Source organism: Triturus cristatus, chromosome 10, assembly GCF_964204655.1.
Source record: "Triturus cristatus chromosome 10, aTriCri1.1, whole genome shotgun sequence".
In the NCBI taxonomy this organism is placed as follows: domain Eukaryota; kingdom Metazoa; phylum Chordata; class Amphibia; order Caudata; family Salamandridae; genus Triturus; species Triturus cristatus.
Window position 1 is genome coordinate 1,034,923,663 of NC_140593.1, and position 26,512 is coordinate 1,034,950,174.

The following is a 26,512-nucleotide window of genomic DNA, read 5'->3' on the forward strand; positions in this document are numbered from 1 at the left end:
CACGCCCGCTCTGCCGGGAGAGTCCTCCAAATTTATATGCCTCCTGGCGCCAAATCGGTGGTGTCAATGACGGCTTCCTGCCGCTAAGGATCTTGGGAGTGGTAGTCCCTCCCGCTCTGCGACCGCGCCGGTGCAAGAAGGCGCGGCGGCGGGGAGAGACCCACAGGGCAGCAGGAGAGTGCAGAGCAGCAGTAGACCTTTCAGCCAGGTAAAGATTACGTTTTTATCAGCAGCACGCCCGCTCTGCCGGGAGAGTCCTCCAAATTTATATGCCTCCTGGCGCCAAATCGGTGGTGTCAATGACGGCTTCCTGCCGCTAAGGATCTTGGGAGTGGTAGTCCCTCCCGCTCTGCGACCGCGCCGGTGCAAGAAGGCGCGGCGGCGGGGAGAGACCCACAGGGCAGCAGGAGAGTGCAGAGCAGCAGTAGACCTTTCAGCCAGGTAAAGATTACGTTTTTATCAGCAGCACGCCCGCTCTGCCGGGAGAGTCCTCCAAATTTATATGCCTCCTGGCGCCAAATCGGTGGTGTCAATGACGGCTTCCTGCCGCTAAGGATCTTGGGAGTGGTAGTCCCTCCCGCTCTGCGACCGCGCCGGTGCAAGAAGGCGCGGCGGCGGGGAGAGACCCACAGGGCAGCAGGAGAGTGCAGAGCAGCAGTAGACCTTTCAGCCAGGTAAAGATTACGTTTTTATCAGCAGCACGCCCGCTCTGCCGGGAGAGTCCTCCAAATTTATATGCCTCCTGGCGCCAAATCGGTGGTGTCAATGACGGCTTCCTGCCGCTAAGGATCTTGGGAGTGGTAGTCCCTCCCGCTCTGCGACCGCGCCGGTGCAAGAAGGCGCGGCGGCGGGGAGAGACCCACAGGGCAGCAGGAGAGTGCAGAGCAGCAGTAGACCTTTCAGCCAGGTAAAGATTACGTTTTTATCAGCAGCACGCCCGCTCTGCCGGGAGAGTCCTCCAAATTTATATGCCTCCTGGCGCCAAATCGGTGGTGTCAATGACGGCTTCCTGCCGCTAAGGATCTTGGGAGTGGTAGTCCCTCCCGCTCTGCGACCGCGCCGGTGCAAGAAGGCGCGGCGGCGGGGAGAGACCCACAGGGCAGCAGGAGAGTGCAGAGCAGCAGTAGACCTTTCAGCCAGGTAAAGATTACGTTTTTATCAGCAGCACGCCCGCTCTGCCGGGAGAGTCCTCCAAATTTATATGCCTCCTGGCGCCAAATCGGTGGTGTCAATGACGGCTTCCTGCCGCTAAGGATCTTGGGAGTGGTAGTCCCTCCCGCTCTGCGACCGCGCCGGTGCAAGAAGGCGCGGCGGCGGGGAGAGACCCACAGGGCAGCAGGAGAGTGCAGAGCAGCAGTAGACCTTTCAGCCAGGTAAAGATTACGTTTTTATCAGCAGCACGCCCGCTCTGCCGGGAGAGTCCTCCAAATTTATATGCCTCCTGGCGCCAAATCGGTGGTGTCAATGACGGCTTCCTGCCGCTAAGGATCTTGGGAGTGGTAGTCCCTCCCGCTCTGCGACCGCGCCGGTGCAAGAAGGCGCGGCGGCGGGGAGAGACCCACAGGGCAGCAGGAGAGTGCAGAGCAGCAGTAGACCTTTCAGCCAGGTAAAGATTACGTTTTTATCAGCAGCACGCACGTTTATATATTGGTGGCTACTTATTCCTCCAACTGGAATTAAATACATGTGCTGTTTCTTTTGAGGATCGTTTATCCACTTAAAAAAACTAAAGATCTTATCCAGAGAAATAGCAGAAAATTGGGGTAGCACATACAGAAAAATAGCCAAGGACAGCAGGCCCAATATATTGTGATATAAATTAGCATGCAATTGTGTGAGGAGACACACATGTATTGAAGGCAAACAGACGCAAGGAGTCAAGTGAAAGATAAAGAAAGAATAGGCTTCAATACGTGCAAGTAAGATAGACAAAGAGACCAATTAATGGTTTTCAATCTCAGCGTGTCTGCTTGTCTGTGGCAGAATTGTTTTTTTTTACATTTGAGACATAGTAATATTGTTCTTGGGTATATTTTGGGTCTTTTTCACTATTCACCAAACTGAGGTGCACAGCAAGTGAGTGAAAACACCAGTCTAGCCAATCTTTACCTTGCGACTTCAGCAAAATTTGAATATTTTTGCACATGATGGGAATTCCTTAATAGTTTTTGAATCAAGAGAGAATCCCTAACACGGATGAGTGAGCCTTCAGCTAGATATTGTTCTTTTAGAATGTAGCATGTGGGGGAAAAAAACAGGTTGTTTATAAAGAGGAAAACGGGTAACAAGACAAAACATAAGTTAAGTCAATAATGGTGAACAAATTGCCAAAAAAGCTATGGTTGCCAGATGTCTCCAGAAATCCGCTTTTTCCAGCCCACCCATTCTTTTTACAGTTACTTGCTTTCAGATTTGTTCGTCCATTTGGTTCAGTTACAACTCCCAGAATGCAGTGATTTATTTGGCACCTCAGGAGTTTAAACAAGTCTCCTAGAGTCATCTGGCAATCCAATAAAAAAGTATATGCAGGTTAAAAATTAGCCTGTTGCCTTCGCTATCCATGTGAGAGCACGCATGGCTCTCTTGAGTGATTAGCTTTGATGCAGCAGAAGCACTATTTTTCAGAGTTTACTATCCTTGAGTCAAAAGCTATTTCTCCTCAGAGGCATTGGTCCTCTGATGGGCCTTTCGCTGTCGTAGTGAGGGGTGAGAATTCAGGATGTCACACTGTCGTCCACCGAACGAGGACCATTAATCGGTAGCCAACTCACAAATTAGGGATCAAATACACTATTATCTATACCATACTATAGAAATAGAGTATTACAATTAGAAGACCCAACCTCCTAGAGAAGTTTAGTCTGACAAGAATTATGCAGATTAGCAGCGCTGCTGTGGCTACACAGAACAAGAGCAAACAAATCTGATGTTCTGAAAATAATCTGTTACTCTAGGCTAAAGGCATTTAGAAGTCAGACAATAGTAAGCGCAGTTTCTGTATTGAGAACATTAGGACACAATAAAAGACTCAGACAAATTTAGATAATTTGGTTATTGTATTAAAGATCTAAAATCAATGCATATAAGTAACATTTTGAAGAGCTCACTCATAAATCTTATAGTTCGTATAATAAAATCACACATTTAGTCAAAGTAAATCTGTTGCTAAATATAAGAATCCATAAGCAGATGTTTTTTAGTATAAAGTGATACCTCCTGCCTACATAGGTAGGAGGATGGTTCACAAAAGCGCTCCTAGCATGGGTAAAGGGATCAAGTTAAAGTCCACTAAGGAAAGAGTCCATGGGTATGGGCAAGGGGCATGGAGCAATGATCAGGAAAGGTCAAGTCTGGTCTCTCATCAGACAGCTCCATAGCGTCCAACAGCCAAGTTCATCAGCAAGGGGGAAAAAGGCAAGGAGTATGAAAGGATAGTCAGGAGGCAAGGAGGTAAAAAGGAACGCGGCCAAAGAATCTGCTCCGTGGGATATCTGCACCTCCTCCTAGGAAAGCCACTTATATTGTTCCAAATGTTTATTCGTGACATATGTCGTCACCCCACAATAGTCCGATCCTCGTGTGACCATTCTTCTGTTCACCAGGTACATGTTTTTTTTTTTTTTTTTTTTGCCCGTGGTCTATGAGAAACGCTTGTCTATTCCGTCCTCACGGGTTAGTTGACAAGAAGCTTATTTACTCTGTTTCTCTTTACGGATTCAGTCCAAAGGACGATTTCCTACCAAATCACACAAAGAATTACTAAGAAAGTTTCTCGTTGAATAAAGAATGTTGCATTTTTGGAACAGATACAACAACAGTTGAAAAAGTTTAACAAAGTTCAGGTACCAGACTATGTAATCATGCAGCTTAAGGGAAAAAGATGATTAAATTCATTTCTACAGTTTGCATCTCTTATTTAGTAAGATAAAATCATGATTAAGTTCAAACATAATGAAATAAATCAAACATATCATATATGAGAAATACTTGTTAAATTGTCAATTATTGTTACACAAAAATGTTCAACTTCAACTGTAGCCTACTACCACAATTTTAAAAGGTAGCAGTGTTTAAATAATTTCGAAAAATCATTAAAATAAAATTGTTTCACTAATTAGAAGACCCTAATGTTAAGCACTTCTACTGAAAGTTTCACTCATCTAGCACATTTTATACACTTTTTGCACCACTTTCTAAGTTTGGTATAGCAATATTACATTAAGTCCTACGAAACAAAATTTCACTATTGATTTTCATAATGACTTTAAGACTTTGTTAATAAACATGTTAAACGCATTATTTGAATAATCTAGCTTTTTCTACCTATACAAGCATTCTTTTACGGTTCTGGTATTTAAACTTTTCTCAGTTTTAGTGTTGTTTTTCAAAACTTGTGCAAGGTGCACATTAGGGTTTTCAGTGTCATTTTTTGTTTTATATGTCGTGCATGGACTGATCAGCTTTTACGCTGCAACAGTTTGTTATTAAACCTCTAACCTGAGGGTCATCTGCTTCATTTATTTTAGGTTTGCACCAGCCATGTGAAAACCCTTGCCCCCCCCCTCTTTAAGTTGGTGGATGTGATGTCACAGAGCATTGTACAGTGATGTCACTTGCTATTGTACAGTAGTCTCAGCTTATGATGAGTTTCAGAGAAAGAGACCTAAGTTCTCATAACTGGCATCCCACACACCCCTGTATTTTCTGCAGTTCCACCACGTACTCATGGGACTGCACTACATCGTGCAGCCTTTCGTGCCGAATCATCAGTGCAGCTGGTGCGGGGCAGAACCTCCGCACTGATGAAAAATAGATGGGGCCAGAATTATGCTCTGTGCTGTTCGACTGGCCATATGATTTATTACTTTTTTCTGCATTTCACATTTCAGATGTGATTATTACTGATTTTATAAAATGGATAAAGCCTCTTCTGTGCCTAATCTGAAAAGACAGAATGAGAACGTGAAAATCCACAACGAATCCCCAAGCAAAAAGAGAAGAAAGGATGGAGGTAGCAGCAGAAAAGAAACTTCTAGCCATAATCACCGTGACTCGAAGGTAGGTGGCTTTGTGAGTAAACAGTGACACAATGGTCATTGTATTTTTAGTTCTTTTTTCCAGCTCAGCTCAGGTCTCATCATTCTGCATTTGACTTTATCAACACTGTTGTCCTTAAACTGACCTGCATTTCCCTGTGCCTGCAGCCTTTTGGTATCATGAGCCTTTCAGAATGAAACAAACATTTAATATTTAACAATTTAAATTGTTTATGAAACAAAACTGAAAAGGTCTGTGGTTCTGAATAGTGGTTCTTAACCTTTTGTTCTTCTGGTGGCCACTGAATCATTATTGGTATTCAGAGAACTCCACTAAGTCATTATTGGATCGTGTGGACCCTGGCTAAGCCTTTTCGATGATTTGAACTGCAAAACAATACACACAAATTAAAGAAATAAGGTTTTATCAAACAAATACACACATGATGAAATATTGTATTTAATTTTCAAATATAAAAAAAATCATTATTTTAATGAGCAGGTTGAAGCTTTTCTAAATTCAATTGAGGCCACCCATCGTCTGTACATGTTCAGTTTGATGCATTTCCAGTGCTCTCAGAAATCAATCTGAGGATACTAACTTAATTTTTAGCCTCCAATTTGTAACTGATTTACATTCACAGAACGTTTTCTAATGTTTAATTTGGCTTCTTAATTTATACGCACTTAATTAGTAAATTTTTCATTTTTTATTTTCTTAGCAGTTTCAGACCCCATGAGAAGGTTTTGTGGACACCTCAGGGGTCCCCAGATCACAGGTTAAGAACCACTGATTTAGAAAACATAAAGTGCAGTCAAGGCTTCTAAACTTCAAGGCCCAGGTGTATCCATCAACTGGTGTAAAGAGGAAACTAAGCTCTGTGCTGCTACTTTCCTGTACCATGCTCTTGATCCAGCACGAAGGACAAAATTAACATATTCTCCTTATGTCACAGATTCTTATTCACAAAGGTTCATTCATGAATTCATTGGTGGGGCCCAGAACACCAACACACTTCACATCCACACAAAACTCACTCGAATCTGTACACAGGAGAAGGGGCTGCTGGACATGTGGGTACCTTATTATCTATCAGGATTACTTTTCTTACTACTTTATATACACATTCTATATACAACTTTCAGAATCCTGACTTTATCATCAAGGCACTCCGCTGTTTGGTTGATGGACCAACTAGTTGGAGTGGTTGATGGTGAATTAGAACCAGCTAAAACACAATTAAAGTCTAGGAAAACATTTGATATCTTCAGGGATTAATTTAAGAACCACAAAACTCGTTTCTTGTTATTTCAACTTTATCTAAATCATTAATCAATCCCTTTAATCTTGCATGTATTTACTACAGCTCATAATTTGAATTTTACATTTATTAAAGAGTAATTAAGCATTTAGAAATTTCATTAAACATAAATTTAGGGAAAACGCAATAAATCATTTACCAATGAACAGGCGACGAATAGCTTCAAATCGAATAAGGATTTATCCGCGTTCTCAGATAAAAACTCCCTCAGACAGGCTGTCTGACCCTCACCAAGGGATCAAACCAGCAGGTAAAATACAGGATATAGCGCAATATCTCTGAATATATAAAGTTCAGAAATTCAGCAATGTCCATACATCAATCCGCAGCATGGATCAATTCCACACCCAGACTGGCAGCATAGAAATTAATGAAAAAATAGAAAGGTCGGAAAATAAAAAGGAACAACCACCCATCAAGAACTCTCCTTCTACGATTAACCCAAAACAAACAGCAACCGCAATGGCCACTACAGCAACTGCAAAAACTATATCCCAACTCTTCCGTAATGACTGATGAGGGGTTATTATACCTTTCCTTGCCTTACTTCATACAAAATATGGCAACCTTAGGGGCAGACCAAATGTTCTGATTGGACAGTTCGGGGTTATCAATAGTTCATTGAACTCTTCCCAGTGCAAACTGGTTTTGCATAGTGACTTGGCACAAGACTTCACAATTTGTAATGGTTCTTCCGATTCCCATGTGGGGACCAGAAAAATGTATCTTTTCAAGGCAAAAGGGTCCTATTGACAGGTTCATTCTTTGTCTCTTCCTTGGTTCTCATACATTCATCTACTGGCTTACGGTCAAGTCCCCAACACATCGACCTTGGCAGGGAACACGATGTCAGGAGTTCATTTCACCTCGTGATTTCTAGAGCCACATGGTGGCATCTGCTTCAGAGAACGCCATCTTGAGTACTGCGGCCTAGTAGGCACGAATGTTAACTAAGCGAAAATAGACATAACAGCAATTAATATGTAGAAATGAAGGTTCTAATTTTCAAACTCACACTAATCCCAATACATATTAGCATCTTCCTAGCTGCAGCAACATTTAAGCAATAATACTTACCATACGATAACTTTTTTTTTTTTTTTTACAGAGTTTTATATAGTGCGAACTTGACCCGAATCCAATCAGGTATCAGAGCGCTTTACATAGCACCAGTTACGTTACATGAGGACACATATTCATTTTTTGTTAGGCACGGGGAGATTAAGTGATTTGCCCAGAATCACAGGATGTTCAGAGTCATTACCGAGACTCGAATCCAGGTCCGAGGTCGAGCGCCCTAGCCGTTAGGCCAGCTTTAAGCCACAATACAATCACAAAGCAATATAAACCATGTAATTGTACTATTTCAACACAATCTAAGGTTAGTTTGCGTTCCATTGTTAATTATTTAATTTTGCCATGCAATTAGCAACTTAGTCCCATGTGTATTTATGTTTATCAAGGTGCAAATATTGATTAGTACCACTTCCACTTCAAACATGTTATGTAAATTAATTTTAGAATGATTACGTAATTAATTTCGTGCAAATTAGAGGAGGTATACAAAATCTTGTTTTACCTGCTCCCTCACTCTAAAGCCCCATTTTGTCTCCCAGATGATCTTTTTAGGCGGAGCTAGAGACTGATATAGCTGGTGGTCAAAGCTCATGTCACCACAAAAGAAACATACAATGGAAAAGTCAGTAGGTGTAGCATTGGCTCCTGCCTTGGCTACTGCTTATTTTTTTTTGGTGAATAGTTTTAGTGAGGGAAGGCATGCATTGTATGAAAATAAGCATTGCCTGAAAGACTATATATAGTTGCTGAAAAAAAACAAAGGTTACAAGGACGTTATAGTTCGGCTCAGATTTTACTTGTACAAAACCAGTGAAATTCAGTTATAGTTACCTGAGTTAACTATTACTTACAACCCCACAATGTACTGCTAATGACCTCACATATTACATCACTGATGACATCTCAAATGACATCACTGATTGCAACATCAAGTGAGTGTAAATGTTTATGGGTGTTAAACATGTATACTAATTTAACGTTTGTGGTAGGTTAGTATATTAGGTGCTCTACTACTGAGTGATACTACTTCTAACATATATTATGTGAGTGGCAGTGTGACTGTATGTATCCTTGTGTGTGAGTGGCTGTATGGGTTTATATGTGGGTGTGTGGATAGCTGTGTGGGTGAGTGAAATGCTGTGTGAGTGGCTGCATTGGTGAGTGAGTGGCTGAGTCATTGGCTGTATTGGTGGGTGTGTAGTGACTGTATGAGTGGCTGAATGGCTGTATGAGCGAGTGACTGGGTGTGTAAGTGGCTGTATGGGTGAGTGAGTGACGGTTTCAATGGGTGTTTGGTTAAGTGAGTTGGTGTGTGAGTGGGTGTATTGGAGAATGAGTGTCTGTGAATGGATGTGTGGGTGAATGAGTGGATGTGAGTGCTTGTATGGATGTGTAAATGGGTATGTAAGTGATTGATTTAGTGAGTGTGTGAGTGCTTGTGTGGGCGAGTGAGTGACTATGTGAATACATGAGTGTGTGAGTTGCTGTATGGTTGGGTGTGTGGTTGTATGTGTAGCTGTATGGGTGAGTGAAGGGTTGCTTGAATGGTTGTACAAGTGAGTGAGTGGGTGTGTGAGTGGCTCTATGGAGGAGGGAGTAGGTGTGTGAGTACTGGTATGGGTCTGTGAATGGGTATTTGAGTGGTTGTGTGGGTGTGTGAGTGGGCATACAAGAGGTTGTATGGGGGTGTGAATGCGTGTGTAGTTCTATGGATGATGTCATGAGTGATGTCACTGACGTTGTCATGAGTGATGTAATATGTGAGGTCATAAGTAGTACATTGCAGGGGCACTAGTCATAGTTAGCTCAGGTAACTATACCTGCTGAATTTAAATGGTTATATTCGAATGAAATCTGAGCCTAACTAGAACGTTCCTGTAACCTTTGGTTTTTTAAAGTGGATTTCTAAGGGTTTTTAACTAGTAGTCGCATTTGCAGAGTGGTGGAGAAAGGGTGAAGGGCCTCCAACCAGCTCTCAGAAATCCTACTGTTTCAGACTTACTGGAGGTAACAGGAGGGCTTCTGGGCCCCCGAGAACGCTCCGCATCCAAGAAGACTTCATACCCCAAACAGCAGTATGCCAGGAGGCGCGCTTGCAGAGAGGTGGAGAAAGGGGGTGTGGCCTCCGAAGACCTCTCAGCAATCACACTTTGTGTGACTTATTGTCAGTAAAAGGAGGACTTGTTGGTCCCCAAGGACCCTTAACACCCAATGGGACTTCACCCGCCCAACCAGCAGTGTGCCAGGAGGCTGGTTTGCAGAGTGGTGAAGAAAGGGGTCATGGCTTCCGAAGCCCTCTCAGCAATCCCCCTGTGTGGGGCTCGCTGGAGGTAACTGGAGTGCTTGTTGGCCTCCAAGGACCCTCTGGAGTCAAGGGGACTTCATTCCTCAACTAGTAGTGCACAACGAGGTGCGTTTACAGAGTGGTGGTAAGGCAGGGCTTCCGACTTGCCGGTCCCTTTTTTCTCATTAGGAGAGGTAGGGCGGCGTGGCCCCATCTCCCCGGGCCTATTTTGCCCCTGGAGACCCCATCTGCCAGAGCTCCTACTCTATTGTGGGTGCCCTGGTCCCACCCAGAGCACCCACTCACCAGTGATGGGGGAGCCTGAAAGACCCCGCGGATCTTGCTGGCTCCCCATCTCCTGTGGGAGCCGGCGTTGCTTTTACAGAGCAGGGGCTGTTAACATGCAGCTTCTTCGCTGTAGAAGCAATTGTGCTCCGCTTTCAGCCAGCGAGATCATTCTAAATTCCGTCCACATTGTAGGAGGCCGTGAGAAGGAAGTTATAGGCTCAAAGAAAAGGTCAAGCATCGTGGACGGTCATTACTGTAACGCAAAGATCCAGTCGCAGCTGGAACTTTACGTTGGTGATCGTCATGGGCTGTCGTTGCTGTAGCGCGAAGGGCAGGTCTTGTGTTCCTGGTCGTTGCAGATGGTTGTTGCGAATAGCAGGTCTCAACGGAGCTTTGTGTTGGTGGTCTTCGTAGGAGGCAGAGTTTTGGCATTAACTGACCTGTTCCCAGTCCATAGGAGCCCAAGCTTCAGGATTTCCACCTTTTCTTCAGGAGGAGTACCCATTGGCGCCAACTAAGGGTCCAGGACCTGAGGGGCATCTCTTGGGGACCATGACTCACTCCAGCAAAGGCCAGCAGCAGGGCTCAAGCAGGTCCCCTACAGCTGGTCAATTTAAGGGAGGCCTCTGAAGCTTGTTGTGCCCCTGTAGCTCACACAGGAGTACAGCTAACATACCTTTGGAGTCAATCTGTGTAGCCTGGGATCAAGACAAGCAGGTCCAGTCCTCCTCCTTCAGACAACAAGACACTTCAGCAAAGAGCAGGGCAGTCCTCTGGCAGTAGGGCAGAACGTCTCCTGAATCGTCCATAGGCCCAGTAGTGTTTTGATAAGTGGTTCTGGATGTTCAATATATATAATTCTGTGTGTGTGTCTGTGTGCTATCGCCAAAACCGGCTCTAGAAAGTTCTTGCCTTTTCCCTAGTTAAGGCTCTAAACTGTCTCAGGTGACAAAAGGCAGGGTTGGCCTGGTGTTAGAGCCATTCACAGTCATGTGACCCAGATCACTGGCAGAAAGGCACAGCTGGTTAGGACCCAAGAATGCCAACCTCAAAAAGTGCACTTTTTGTAATTGTAACTTAAATTCCAACTTTACCATTGAAGAGGATTTTAAGTTACAGTTCAGAAGAGACCAAGAAGTATTTTTCTACCAGCTCCAGCTCGAAACTTAGCATAGAATAAATATAATAAGGTAACCCAGTGTTAGTCAATGGGAGAGATGGGTTTTACAACAGTGAAAATTGGCTTTGGGAGTTTTTTACTGCCAGGACATGTAAAACCTACGTACACAAGTCTTCCTTTTTAAATGCACTGCACCCTGCCCCATAGTTCTTTAGGGCCTACCTTAGGGGTGACTTATAAGTATTAAAAAGTTGTAAGTCTGGCATAAGATTTCTATTCAATCCACAAAAAAGAAGGGAAGAAAGACTAAGCCTTCCCTCATTCTCCCACCAACTGTACTCCTCACTTCACGAGAAGTACTTGAAAATAAGGGTAATAACTAACAAAAACATTTTCTATAAGTATTACCCTCTACGACGTGGGCCAGCCGGTCCCCTACGAGTTCAGATGTTTTTATAGCAATAAAAAAGAGAAACAACCAGTATTCACCTAAACTTGGAAAAAAGGCAAGAGATGAAAAATCATAACCCCAATTTGGGAATCACAAAGGGGTGTTAATACTGCCCTCACCCACTCAATGAGTGGCATGCATCTTCACAGGGCCGCTGCCCTGGTGCAGACCAACATTCAGGGAGGAGCGCTGAGAAAAAAGATTATAGAAAAGAAGTCCTAGAATAGGGATCCTGCACGCAGAGAAAAACTACTAAAACTGTCTTAGTGGGTATCTGCTTTCTTTAATATTGATCCCACTTGGCAGGGTTAAAAAAGGTTCAAATATGGGTATATGGGAAAGTAACGACACCATTACCCTGTCTGCCGTATCAACACGTTTATGCCGTAGGTCTACGCCCGTATGGGTTGATGGCATTCATCAGAATGCGGATCCCTAAAGAAGGTTCTAGATACGTACCCTCCTAGTCTTGTAGGGAACTCATAAGTGGCTATACTTGTCCTTTTCGTAGACACACACCGTCTATGTACCGATAAAAGAATAGTAGACACCAAGGTTAAAATATGATAGTGTTAGCTCATCTCCCCCCCCCCCCCCCCCAACTTGGGATCCATAATAAAGACAGCAGATACCCACTTAGACAGTTTTAGCAGTTTTTCTCTGTGTGAGTGATCCCTATTCCTGGATGTTGATCTGCACCAGGGAGTCGCAGCGTCCCTATACGGAGGCATGCCATTCATTGAGTGGGTGAGGGCAGTATTAACACCCCTTTGGGATTCCCAAATTGGGTTATGATTTTTCATCTTTTTCCAAGTTTAGGTGAATACTGGTTGTTCCTCTCTATTTTATTGTTTTAAAATAAGGTTTATTTTGCCAGGTCAAAATGGCAGTTTAAAACTGCATGTGCAAGCTGCAGTAGCAGGCCCGAGACCTGTGCAGTGCTTTCTTCAGTGCTTCTTTAGTGGGTGGCACGAGTGCTTCTCCCCACTAGTAGCCTTTAATTTACAGGCCCTGGTTACAGATTGTACCATTTACTAGGGACTTAAAAGTAAATTAAATGTTCCAATTAGGTGTAGTCCAATTTTACCGTGGTTGAAGGAGAGAGCACAAGCACTTTAGCACTGGTTGGCAGGGGTAAGGTGCACAGAGTCCTAATGCCAACAAAAACGAAATCAGTGAAAATCAGGGTGTGAAGTGGAAATGTTTGGGAGAGTACCATGCGAAGGATGTCAGGTGTAGAAGTGACTTCTACATTTTTTATAATAATGACCTATATGGATCCTATCTAACCCTATCTGAATTAATTGGACTGCTGTTTGGATGACATATTTTTAGCAATTCATTTAAAAAAGCATAGAGTAGGGTTTGGCATGTCTCTAACCAGAGTATTGTTTCTCTCTCGCCTCATGCTGTCAGCTGGTGATGTATCACTCTGACTTCCAGGAGGTTTTTCCATTAGAAAGCATAAGGGGTTATTCTAAATTTGAAAAATAAACTTAAATATGCCATTTATCACATTAAGTTCTTATTTTTCTTATACACATTCTAGTGAAAGCCCTATTTTTGCTCCTGTTTCTCAGCATTGGCAAAGCTAAAGAACAGACTTTAATGTGGTAAACAAAACGTGCGCTTAATGTGAACTGCATTTGTGAATGCCTGTGTTTTACGTTTGTTGGTACATCAAAGGAAGATATATTGGCTTCTCCATTGCTTGCCTCTTGTCAATGTCGCTCTCCTGTGGTAATAAACTGGAATTTTACCTTTTCTCTATAGTGATATGTGTGGGAATGTACAGCTGTTAGTACATAAACTTTTCATAACATGTTATTCGGCCGCATGTACTGCTGTGGCATACGAGTATATGCTTAGCATCAGACTGATTTAACATGAGATTTGTATCTGTTGATCATGATGTAATTTAGCTCATGAAAGAACTGAACACATTTTGCAGTTCAGCCTCCAGATAGATATCGCTTTCATCCTCCCATTTAACAACCATGTGTATCAGGGTAATATGGACTCAGGTCCCAGCTTCATCATTTGACTAAATTGTGTGGTCTTAGGTAAATCTTTTTTCTCTACACCCCACTTTCCCTGATTGATCATTTTTCAGACCTCCATAAAGTAATTACGTTCAGGATGAGTGCTGTACAAAAACTTAACTCCTGGTGAGTTTAATGGCCAATAATGTTGTTTTTCACCTGACAGCATTGTCTTCATATAAAGTGCACATGACGAACATCAGCTTCTTGGCCGCCTTATGATAATGCCAAAATACCACAGTATTTTTGAACGTTACTAAGTTTATGTTTAGAAACAGTTAGGTTAAATTTCTCGATGCACCTAATATATCAAACTGAAATCCAAATGTTAAGAAATAAACATTTTAGCATTGTAAAGCGTTTTTATCATATTGATGCAAGATATTTGCTGTGTGCTTTACATGTCACATCTTGTGAGGGCTTGTCGTTTCACTTTTAAAGCTGAGCCAGCCCTTTGGCTCTGCACTCTGTATTTGCTGTTTGCCCACTTCTGCAGATGAGGTTTAACTGCTGCAGTACAGTGTCTGCTTCCTTACCTGGGACTCTGGTAAGAGCAGTTTTAATACATGGGTAAAGTGTGAAATCTCCTGAGCTCCCACTTCCTAGGAGCCTCCTGGTAAAGTGATCTGAATACCCAGCATGCCCAACCTTAATCTCCACGATCTCACTTAGCTGGTGGCAATTAAGTTAAAATAATAACCAATCATTCAGACCTGAGCGTCTCTTTACTTAACCTGATCCTCTCTCTCTCTCTATTTCCCTTTCTCTATGTAGTTACCCTGCTCTCTCGCTTCTTTCTACCTCACCTAGGTCTACCTTACCTGTTTCTGAATGGAGCTCTCTGACCCTCCTTTCACAACCTTACTTCTCTGCCATTCTCTGTGCCTACCTGTACGTTCTGCCTCTGTGCCACCTCTCTGCACTGCTCTTATTCAATGTCATCTCCCTTTATCCTTTTTCCATCTACTTCACCTGTGAAAGAGTATTGTTCTTCCTGGGCTTATAACTGTTTTGTAATTTCTTGTAGAAGAAAGTTCGCCTTTCGACCGAATTGTTTCAAGATAACTGTGAAATCAGTTACAGTCAAATACATGAACTGCTGAGATATGCTGCTTTGGGGAAATGCGCCAGCGCCGCTCAATCAAGGTACAGTATCATACTCTGAAGCCATGTCTAAAGCCTTCTTATCTAGAGAACTTCTCTGATGTGCACGCCCTACTTAAAAAGCTGTTCAGTACAACAAAGGTTTCTTACGGGTATTGTGAACTTCTTAATGCTAGTTAATAGCAATTTTTGGTGCTGCTGAACGTTCCATCACAAACCTTTCTTGTTCTTCTAGAGAGAAAAGAAAGGGACGCGTCCCAGCATTTGTAAGAGGCTCCCTCACTCTGATAGAGGTGCTGCGGAGTGTAGCGATTGCTCCTATTCTGAGAAAGTTCTAGAGGATGGGTAAAAGGGGAATGGGTAGCACAGAGTAGATCTGTGTGGCATACACTCTATAAACAACAGGTAAACGAATGTATGGTATGTGCTTAGGTAGGTTTGGTATGGTATTGGAGTTTGGCAGACACTTGTTAGGCTTGATCTGTAGCTTGAGAGTGTAAGAAAATGTCTCTTTCATGATCACCCACGAAGCGTTTTACTGATGCTGCTGGTTTTTCGACTCGGAGTGCACTGAGGCCTGCTAACCAGACCTCGGTGCCAGTGCTCTGATCCTTTGAAGTACATGCTGGATTGGCTTAAAACCAATTAGCATGAGTTAACTTACTTATAAGTCCTAAGTATATGGTACCAGGGGGTACCCAGGGCCTGTAAGTTAAAGTGTCCCTCATCGAATGCTGCACTTATTGTGTCACCCGGAGAGTGACAGAGTAAAATGGGTCTCCCAGCCTGCCTATGCAGACTGGAAGAACAGTTTTAAGCTGTTAACTTGACCTTGCCATTTAAATCCATGACAATGCCCAGATCTCGCTTTTTAGTATATATGTCTTCCCTTCACCAGGCCTAGTAAGTCCTAAGGCAGGGTGCTTACTATTAAAAAGTAGGACATATATTTTCATATGTCCTATCCCTAAAAACGTCAAATTGTCGTTTTTGATGTGGAAAGGCTTGTTGCCCCATTAGCAAGTACTGGTTACACACTGACATCTCAGCAGTGCCAACTTCTGAGTAGAACTACTTAAGTTGGTACTTCAAGGTAATTATTTAATGTTACTTTAACTCAAAGAAACTTTTAGAAAGTTGCCACTCTGTTGCCCACGTTTTCCAGTGGCCATTTGCAGATGCTGGCCACTGGAGAGCCTTCTGCTCTCCTCAGGAGAAGTGTGAATGACCCCTGGAAAGGAAACAATTGAGGCCTGCCCCCGGAATAGGTGTTGCCTCTCCCTGGCAGGAAGCCACAGAGGGTGGGAACCCAAAAGGCGAGCTTCAGAGGGGAAGCCGCCTTTAAAGGGAAAATGATGGGCACACACATGAGGGGCTGCTGTTTTCTTCTGGTAGACGGGTTGTCATTAGGGATCGAGGGGGGAAAATGGTTTCCAAACCGGTTTTCTCATGGGAGTATATTACTGAATTTATTGTGACCAGAGATGAGTCGTCCAGTGGCATCTGGACCTTTGCTGGACCTAGCAGTATTTCGAGGGGCCTTGATCCCCTGTCGCCAAAGTCGCCATACCAAGACCGAGAAGTAGCGCCTGGAAGCCCCCCCACCCCTGTTAACCGTAAAGCATCCTCAGCATCTTCAACATCCTGTATCCCTTGCATCAGGATTACTTCATTGAGTCTATGGCGGTTTGCCCATAGAGCCTGGAACTGGACTAAGACTGCTTTGGTGACAAGGTAGCTGTCCAAAAAATTCTTGCTGGCCCCCTTGACCAGCTTGCTGCTGGAGTTGGTCACTCAAAGTGGGACAGAGTACCCAAGCACAATTTTATAATAGTTTTATAAAGTTTCCACTAACTGTGACAGTTGCCAAAGCTTGTTTACATTTTGACTGAAAAACAGTGATTTACTTTATACTTAAAAATCTATATCTCCGTAACCCTCGGGTGGATTTGGTGTCTGAAAATTCATTACAAATATGGACTATTTGGGGGCATGGCTGAGAGGGCCAAGATGGCGTACGTCTCTCCATAAGCTCCTGGATCTCCATATTGAGCATCCGGGTCCACCCTGTAGCTGGCATGCCACAAATGATGAGGAGAGCACCCCCAGCTGCTAGACACTACCTTGATGAGCAGCGCGGGCCAAATCCCGGCCGAGACAGAGCAGATCCCTCTCGTGGCTGCCAAAGTACAAGCTAGCGAATCAAATATGGCAGTCATGTAACTAGTGACTACGACAGCAGATCAGTAAAAGTAGGAGGCGTGGATCCTGACTGCCGAGCATGGGTTGACCACTGCTCCTCTGCTGCCGGCATCTTGCACGAGCTGTCCCTAGGCGAAGCTGGGACAGCTGCACAAGTGGGACCGAAGACACGGCTCACAAGACAGCAACTGCCACACCTGAGAACCGGAGCCGGCTGCCTGACAAAGACCTGGAGGCGCACGTGGGAAGGAATAATCCTAGAGTCATAGGGTCCGAGGTGAGCAATTGCAGACTCTCCTCCCCAGTGAGAGAATAGGTGATGGGGATTGTCTCTGATCACCCGGGGCAATGTAAGCGCCCTGGAGACACAACAGGCAGGTGGGTAGAGGCCTGAGGAGAGGATTAGCTCGGTCTGCCAGAAATCCAGATACCATATTTCTAAAGACAAGGTCAACCCAAGGGTATTAAAGACCCGAGGGTTTATGTATCTTTCAAGGAACATAGGTCCCTTACTTATGGAATAACACAACAATTTATACTTAGAGATACAATGAGGTCTATGTTGTGTTCAAATGGAAAACCAATACAATAATGGAGTTTAAAATAACACATCAATAAAGTGAGAGAACAAACAAAAGAGAAGTAAAAAAAACTTCTAGGCTCATTCATTCTGCCATGTGACTACAGTGAAAACCTAATGGTTATGTCACATATAATGTTAAGTACCTTTGCTCACATGAACAATTATATATCAACAATATGAGTCCTGGTTCTATGGTCAACGACATTTCGATCCCCTAAGAGGGTGTAGGTATCATCATCATCAGGACATAAGCAATTCTGCCTGAGACAGAAATGCCAGAGCGTGATGCCCCACGAATGAAGAGGTAGCCCACCACTGTCATGTGAACTGGATAGCTTTATAGAGCTGTATAAGGAGTCAGAGTCTCCTGGCACTCTGTTGGTGGCTGGTAAAGCATAATGAGGGAGGTTGCACGGTCCCACTTCAAGGCACAGAAAGACAGGCTATGCAGAACATTGCAGACCTGGAGGCTTTTATAAGTCAACTAGAACAAGAAGGCATTGAAGAGGACCAGCAAGGTCTCACTGAGGCAGCCCTTCCTCAAAGTATTATGTCAGTGCTAGATCGACATGCAGAGTAGGGTCTACGAATGGGGAGTTAAATCCAGCAAACTATTATACTGGTTGGCCACATATGGTACAGTAGAGAGGGTGATTCTGGGCGTGACGGACTTAAGGGGATGTTGAGCAGAAGGGGGTATAGAGATCGCAACAGCCTTTGCGGATTACTACAGGTTCTTGTATACGAGACAAGAGCACCCTCCTAGAGAATCCCTTAAGCCCCTTAATTGAATACCTGCCTCTCCCTACCCTGTCTGTGACGATGAGAGGTAAGCTGGACTCCTTTGTTATAGTGGAGGAAATGAGTGCTGCGCTCTCCGAGATGCACACTGGTAAGACTCCGGGGCCAAATTAGTTTCCTATTGAATATTTCCAGAAATTCAGAGGACCACTTGTGCCGCTGCTATTGGACATGTTTACCCAGACTGTGATTAATATGCCTCATATCACCAAATCTCACTAATCACCAATGAGATATATTAGAAAATGCTGGCCAACAGGCTTCACCTGGTGATCCCAAACTTGATATGTTATGTTACGTTATAGTAACTTCTATAGCGCACGACTCACCCGGGGGCATCTCGGCGCTTGCCTAGAAATACATCCTGAGTGCCAGAAATCACGCCAGCAACAGAGTTAAAAAACAAAATTAAAACAGGTAAGCTTTTAGTTATTTCCTGAAGGTACTATATATGGGAATTTCACGCTGAGCCATAAGTAATTTATTCCAGTATCTTGGGGCAAGATACGAGAAAGCTTTTCCCCCTGTACGACTGAAACGTATTCAAGGTACCTGTAGAAGGGCTAATGTGCTGGATCTGAGATTTCTGCGAGGTACATATTTTACAAGTTTCTTTTGTAGATAGCAAGGGCCTTTGCCTTTCAAAGCATTGTAGGTAAAACTGCAGATTTTAAAATATGATCTCTTCCTCACGGGTAGCCAGTGTAATTCCCTCAACAGAGGGCCGGAGGGAGAGCCTGCTGGACGGTTCAGAATCATTCTGGCCGCAGTGTTCTGGATCACCTGCAATTTAGCGAGTAAGGTCTCTCCCACTACGGCCAACAGAGCGTTACCATAGTCTAATCTGCTAATCACCATAGCTTGAACCAGAGTTCTACGATGGTTCGTCGGCAGATAAGGAAGAATCTTGCGTAATAGACGCAGGCTATAATAACAGGAACTCGTAGTGATAGCAATGTGGTTTTTCATAGTTGATGTTTGATCCAGTTTTAGACCTAAGTTTTTTACACATTGTTTAGGAGCAGGAGCTGCTCCCAATTGTGAGGGCCACCAATCGTCTGACCAAATGGCTGAGGCTTTCCCCATCAGCATGACCTCTGTTTTTCCAGGGTTCAGCTGAAGACAGTTCTCCGTCATACAGTTGGAGATTGCAAGCATACCGACGGAGAACCGAGTTTTTTCTGCTTCTAGGTTGGAACCGATCATAAGCTGAGTATCATCAGCGTATGAGATTATCTCAAAACCTAGTTGCTCTACGATTTTTGCCAGAGGGGCCATATAAATATTGAATAACGACGGGCTTAGACAGGAGCCCTGAGGTACGCCCCTATCCAAACGTGTTTTTTCTGACAAATATGGCCTTAACATAATGGTTTGCATTCTGTCTGATATAAAATGCTGCAGCCATTTTAAGGCTTTACCCTGGATGCCACAAGAGTATAATCTCTCCGCGAGCTTTGAATGTGAGATGGTATTGAACGCCACAGAGAGATCTAATAGGCTCAGTACTGCTGAACCACCCGCATCTATTGTCTGCCTAAGGGAGTCAGTCACGGCCAGAATGGCGGTCTCTGTACTGAATCCTGGTCGGAAGCCTGATTGGGATGGATCCAGAATTTTATTGGATTCCAGATATAGACTTAACTGCCTATTTATTATACTTTCCAACTGCTTGCCCAGCAAGGGTAGCCAAGAACTAGGACTGTAGTTACTGAGTACTCGAGGATCAGCTGTAGGTTCTTTCAATATTGGGCGTACGAATGCCTCCTTCCATGTTGAGGGGATGCTACCTGATTGTATTGAGTGATTAAACATATTTCAAATTGCTGGGGCAACACTAATGGCTAGGAGAACCATTTTCTTTGGAGGACAGAGGTCTTGAGGTGAGCCAGACTTAGCAGTGGACAGTAGGTTAGACACCTCCTCAAGCGTGGTTAATTCGAAACAGTCTAGAGTGCTGTATGCCACCTTCCCTGAGTCTCCTAATCCAGTGAGAGACTCAAGGTTCTGAACGGTGGTAGATGAAAAATTTGCATATATGTTAGAAATCTTCTCATGGAAATAGATTGCTAACGAATTGCAGAATTCTTGAGATTCCACTGGGGATTGTCTGCAAACTTGTGGGGATACAAAGTCCCTTACTATGTTAAAAAGGGCTTTTGAAGAATTACTGGTGTGTTCAATTTGATTCATAATAAACAGACGCCTAGCAGCTTTTAAGTTCTGGTGATAGCTAGACAGTGACTGTTTATAGCGTAATCTGTTTTGAGGATCCTTACTTGATCGCCAAAGTCTCTCCAGTATCTTACATTTAGATTTTCCATCTTTAACTCAAGAGTATACCAGGGAGCTGACGGCCGCCGTTGAAACAAACCATAGTTTTTTTGTGGGATCACTGTGTCCAGTGCTGTCACAAAAGCAGAATGAAAGCCTTACAGCATCTTGGATACTTCCATGTCATTCTCTGGTGGTTTCAAATGGAATGCCTCATTAAAAGCTTCTAAAGAGAGGTCCCGCCATGGTCTACACACCTCTTTTTTTTTTTTTTCTCCTTATATTAGTTTCTAAGCTCTTCCTGCATGGAAATTGAATGGAAAACATAATCATGGAATGGTCTGTCCATGTAAGGGGGTCCGGAGGGTTACAAGCCAGATGATCTATGTTGGAGAAGATTAAATCTAACGAGTGGCCAGCCAGATGTGTTGTACCTTTAACTCTTTGAGTAAGTCCAATCGGGTCTAGGCTGGAAAGAAGTTTATTTACTTCAGAGTTGGTGTAATCTTCACCATGAAAGTTAAAATCACCCAACAAAAGGAATTTGTTTGACGCGAGCACATGAATGGCTATTAGTTCTATAAGTTGATCCGTGAAGTTGGTTTTAGATCCCGGGGGACGATAGAGTAGTGCTCCGTTCCAGCTATCTGTAGGTGATATGGTGATCTTAAAGATTCCCAGTTCTATGCTGTCATTACTTAAGGTGGAAATCCAGTTCACATTAAGATGATTTTTGAAGGCTATAGCAATGCCACCCCCCGTTTTTCCTTCCCTCTCCAGATGTAAGAATTTATAGTTCTCTGGAATAGCCAAATTTATCGCTGGGTGGCTAGTGAGATTCAACCAAGCTTCTGTAAAAAAACAGATCTCAGGGGAGTGTGATGTGATCAAATCCCATATTTCAAAGGGATGTTTTACTAATGATCTTACGTTGCATAGTATGCTATTTAAACCGACTATGTCTCGGTCCATACTCTTCCTTGGGTTCAATGAGCTGGCCGATGTCAAATCTCTTTGAAGCAGACAATGCCTACATGCAACTGGACCCCCCAGCGCATTTGGGAATTTCCAAGGACAGCATATGTAAGCTAAGCGCTTGGCTTGTTCGTGTATTCTGATCTCAAGCAAAGATTTAGCAGAATATGTTATACGGGTCAGATATGGGGTATTTACCTCATTTTGGGCAGGATTTCTGGCCTCTGGGCTCTGTTGGGCGCAGACGGGCTTGCCTTTGGCGCCCCAGCATTTATGGCGTCACAAGTTTTAAAAGCTAACCCGCTACCCTTTAGTTTCCCCCAAGATGGCTGCTCGCTCCACTGGCAGTCTCTGGGGCCGCGATATCTCCTCACCTTCCAGCACCTATCTCGGATGAGGATGCGGTGAGTAGAGGTTTCCCCAATCAGGCAAGATAGAATTCGGTTACAACAATTTTAAAAATAAGATGCTGTGCGTGCAAAAAAACATGTGCGTTTAAAAATGAAACTCCCGGTTTTCCGCCTCAGGAGACTCTAAAGTCTGCAGACCAATGTGGCTCCATGCCACATTGCAGCACCTGGTGCTGCATTCGCATGGTGCATGTGGCGATGGCATATAGGGAATGACTAGTAGATATGAACCCGTCACTGCTAATTGATTTTGAAAAAGCATTTGACACCTTAGATTGGGACTACTTATATGAAGTGTTGCACCAAATGGGGTTTGGTCCAAATTTACAGCATATATGCAGCTCCTCTAAAAACTCCAGGGCAGAAGTACAGGCCAATGGAGCCCTATCATACTTCTTCCCCATAGGAGAGGGCACCAGGCAGAGTTGTCCCTTGCCCCCCGCTATTCGCCCTGGCCATGGAGCCCCTGGCAATGGGGGTTAGATGTGACGCACAAGTAGAAGGGTGTATCTGGGGAGAAGGGGTGGAAGACTGCATAGCCCCATATGCAGATGATGTGCTGCTGTTATTATCCCAACCTGGAATCCACAGGCCCACGTCTACCCCAAATGCTCAACCTATGTGTGCATGCCTTAGGCCTAAGTGTGAATTGGGCTAAATCCCTGCTAATGCCTCTGACAGGCGTTGTGGACAACACTAACTTTCAGGCCGTATCCCAAAATGTAGACTGAGTTTCATATACCTAGGTATACACATTGCCTTACTATCGGACTTCGTATTGTCCTTGAACCTGACCCCGTTAATGACCGAATGCAGGCAGACCTGGGGAGATGGGTGTGACTACCCCTCAATATCCTTGGCAGAATGACACTGTTTAAAATGCTGGCACTACCCTGCTTCATTTACGTTCTCCTGAATTACCCCTGTGTGATTCAGATGAGATAGTTCCAGGGACTCCAAGCTATATTACAAACTTATCTGTGGGCTAAATGGGTCCCGCACATTGTGCTTGGGAAATTTATCCTATCTTCATTTGATGGGGGAAAGCAGAGGGATGTTACACTATACTACTGGACTTTGCAACTTATGTTGCTAGATGACTGACTTAAGGGATTGTGGGAAGACCCAGCATTCCGAACTGAGGTCCCAATTATAGGTGTCGATAATATTATGGAAATGACACACCGAACCCCACCTCCCTCCCGTAGCTGACGAAAGGGGTATTTCAGGTGTGGAGACTTGCTCTGGGATGTGCTGGGTGGGACAGAAATATCATGTTACAAATTCAACTATGGAAAGGGAGATGGCCACGCTAGACTGCACAACTAGAAGGTTTCACAAAGTGGGACCTCATTGGCATCTCTTAGCTGGGAGACGTCTGGTGGGGAGCCCCCATGAAACTATTTTAGGACTTGAGAACAGAATATGAACTAAATCGGCCTCAATTCTATAAATATCAACCTCCACACCACCTTAATGGCCCATGGTGAATACATTGGAACAGCCCTCGAATTCAGCCCACTAGAGGCCTAGTTGTTGCAGGGACCAATAGGTAAAGGGGGGTATCTCTCGAATGTACAGGTTGCTGGTTATAAATGTACCAGACTTGTTCACCTCAATAAGGGCTAAATGGGAAGCTTGGATTCGCCCTCTGGAAGACGGTGACTAGAGAGACGCACTCATGGTATCAAGGGAACTGGGGATATCCTGCAGGCTATGCCTGGTCCAACAAAATCCTCTACATGCAACCTATATAACCCCACTGAAGTTATGGAAGGCCCAAAGGCGTCCCTTGTCTTCTTGTCTCTGTTGCGTAGAAATTGACACAAATTTCTCTTATGTAGTCTGGTCCTGCCCCATTATATCCCGCTACTGGTGGTCCGTTTTTCGTATATTGACACAGGTACTGGATCGTCCAGTAGACCTCATTGCAGACTCTGGTGTTGCTATTGGAGGACGTGGGGTGTTTAAAATTGAGTAGGCTGCTGGTGGGTTTTGAACTTTGGTCGCAAAAAGAGACATTGCTTGCTTATGGAACTCCATTACCCCCCCCCCCCACCCCCCCCCATTTACCCCTACTCCCGCCCAACGACTGTAGCAGCGGGATGGACTGGTGTGCCAAAATTGAGGATTCCATTTACATGGCGAGAGGATTCCCACAAAAACATACAAACATCACCAGATCTGGGGCAAATGGTGGGGTTTTTACAGGCAGAACTGAATTGTACGATAGGGCTGAGTATGATTCGCTGTTACATGAAATATTCGGAGGTGAGACTGTGTATGTCTTTGTTCACTTTTACAATAAAATCAATTAAATTTAGCATATTAAAACAATAAGATCTGCTTTTATAAATTGGTGTTTATAAATTGGTGATGGACTGTTTTCGTGTTGTGCGACTTTCTTATTCGGTTGTTTTGGTACTTAAATGGTTTACACTAGTTGCTTTGGTTAAGCCTGACTGCTCGAAGTCGCAGCTACCCAAGGTTGAGCTAAGGTCTTTACAAACGAGCCTGACTGAACCCAAGACTGTATCCTGAGAGTTTTTAATGATGAGTTCCTACAACCACACTCTATAATGCACCACCTTTCCACACTGGGTAGTTAGTGCAAGTTCACACATAAGGAGGTAGGAAAGAGTGACAGGAAGCCATGTATAATACTTTTGTATGAGATGGGTAGGATACCGGTGGTCAGGTTTTTTTTCTTTTTCTTTTATAGTGGGGCACTAGTAGGTTAGTACATTGTATATTTCTGCTACACAGCACCTCTGACTTTGTTCATAATGACCTCTCAAGTGCATAATGATGGACTTGGAAGGGGGAGGTATACAAAATTGCATCTGAGTAAATATCAGATAGAGTGTGTTTTTCGATCTTATTGTCTGTCACTTGGAACACTTTGGTGGAATGCATCAGACAAAATCCATATAGTTTTATGAAGATTTTTGCTAGAGTTATAAGTTTGATTTTAAAGGTAGTTGTCAATTGCTTCTCCTTATTAATAAAATCATGGTATATGATTGTCCTTATTAGGCGTTATGCTGTACTTATTACGCCTGTTACTGCCTAAGCTCTGTATTATCCTTTTTAGGCCTGTTTTGTTTTTTGTAGGTTTAAAATGTAATTTGAGAGTAATCTTTGTTAACTAGACTTGATACTGTCCTTTGTAGATATGATCCCATCCCTTACAAGCTGATACGCTTACCTTTTCTACTTGTGTATGCTTTCTTTTGTCCCCTTTAAAGACAACTAACTGATTGTATACTGTCCTCTGCAGGCCTGCAATGTTGCATTTTCGTGCAATATTGCCTCTTCAATATCTAGTAATGTCCACTTGCGGCTGGTTTTGTGCCTGTTAGTTCATTTCTAGCCTTGATATTATTTTGTTATGTTAACTTCTAAACTTCTGTTGATGAATTAAAAATTGGGGCTGAGGTAAATAAATCCACTTCCCATAGCCTGAAGATGATGGCACAGGACATGCTCAATGTTTGTGGATATGTGAGATCGAGAAACAGTTTACGCGATACCACAAGTGAAGGTACTGCCGCCCCACCTTCTGTGGTTCCATAGAGAGCTGTTCATTAAACAGTATTCTCAAGTTCATACTTCTGTGGCTTAGAATGCACAAAAGCCAATGTCTGATTGCCAAGGGGAAGTGTTCCACAAATGAGGTGGCAAGCCTGTTATTAGGACTTCTATTTTCATTGGTTCGAGTTTTGATGCATTGGTACACAGCTAGGACTATGTGTCTTACATACAGTTGACGGTTTCAGTTTTTGTTTTGTCAGAGGCCGATTCAGAGAAGCATTTAAAAAATGAGTTTCAGCTACATTGTTATGCAAGAAACAAACACATTATTTTACCAGAGAAATGAAAGGCTGATGTGGGTGCTAGTTCTGAGCCCTGCCTAACTCCAAAAATAACATTAATGAAAGTGGTTGCGAAACTAAGTAGGTTTACGACAGAGGGGCGATTCATATCTTCACCAATAAATACTGTGTCCCTAGTTTAGAAATTCGATAAACGGGCGATCATATGGTTGACCGAATCAACTGCTGTGGAGGACCAGTGTGCCGCAGGTCAGTTTGTGTCTTGAAGTAATCAAATATGAAGACTACGAAAGGTTTGAGTCCTCTGTACAATGGGAAACTAACCTCAATGGGTCTAGACAACCATTAAACTTGATAAGTGACTGAAACTAGGTCAGTTCAGTCCTCTCTAGGAGTTTGACCCAAACAAAAGACCAATTTGAAATAGGTCTCAAGTTGAATGAGATAAATCCAACGGAGCATTACCTGAGGAGAGGAAGACCTAGCACTTTTTTTTGTTGCTCTTATGGGACTATGGTAATGCTTAGTAACCTAGTAATCAGGGTTAAAAAGCTGTTTACTAAAGTCGGCTCTCCACAGTACAGCTTGAAAGTTTACTCAATAGTATGAAAGCCTCTGAGAGACAGAGGTTTAAATGAAGACCGATACATTGCCTTACTGGCTGAGTCCGCCACCTAAATTTTTTTGACTTGATTGAGATCTGAAAA

General features: G+C 43.6%; 1 protein-coding gene across 5 annotated transcripts in view; it reads left to right on the forward strand.

Annotated features, from left to right (window-relative positions):
• REXO5 (RNA exonuclease 5) overlaps window positions 1–26,512 on the forward strand; it is a 407,232-nt gene that overhangs the window by 18,677 nt on the left and 362,043 nt on the right. For all 5 annotated transcript variants that reach the window (XM_085629097.1, XM_085629095.1, XM_085629094.1 and 2 more), the window contains exons 2-3: window positions 4,890–5,058; window positions 14,648–14,766. In XM_085629097.1, the coding sequence (XP_085485223.1) occupies window positions 4,915–5,058; window positions 14,648–14,766 (263 nt within the window). In that variant the 5' untranslated portion in view covers window positions 4,890–4,914. The remainder of the gene's footprint in view (window positions 1–4,889; window positions 5,059–14,647; window positions 14,767–26,512) is intronic.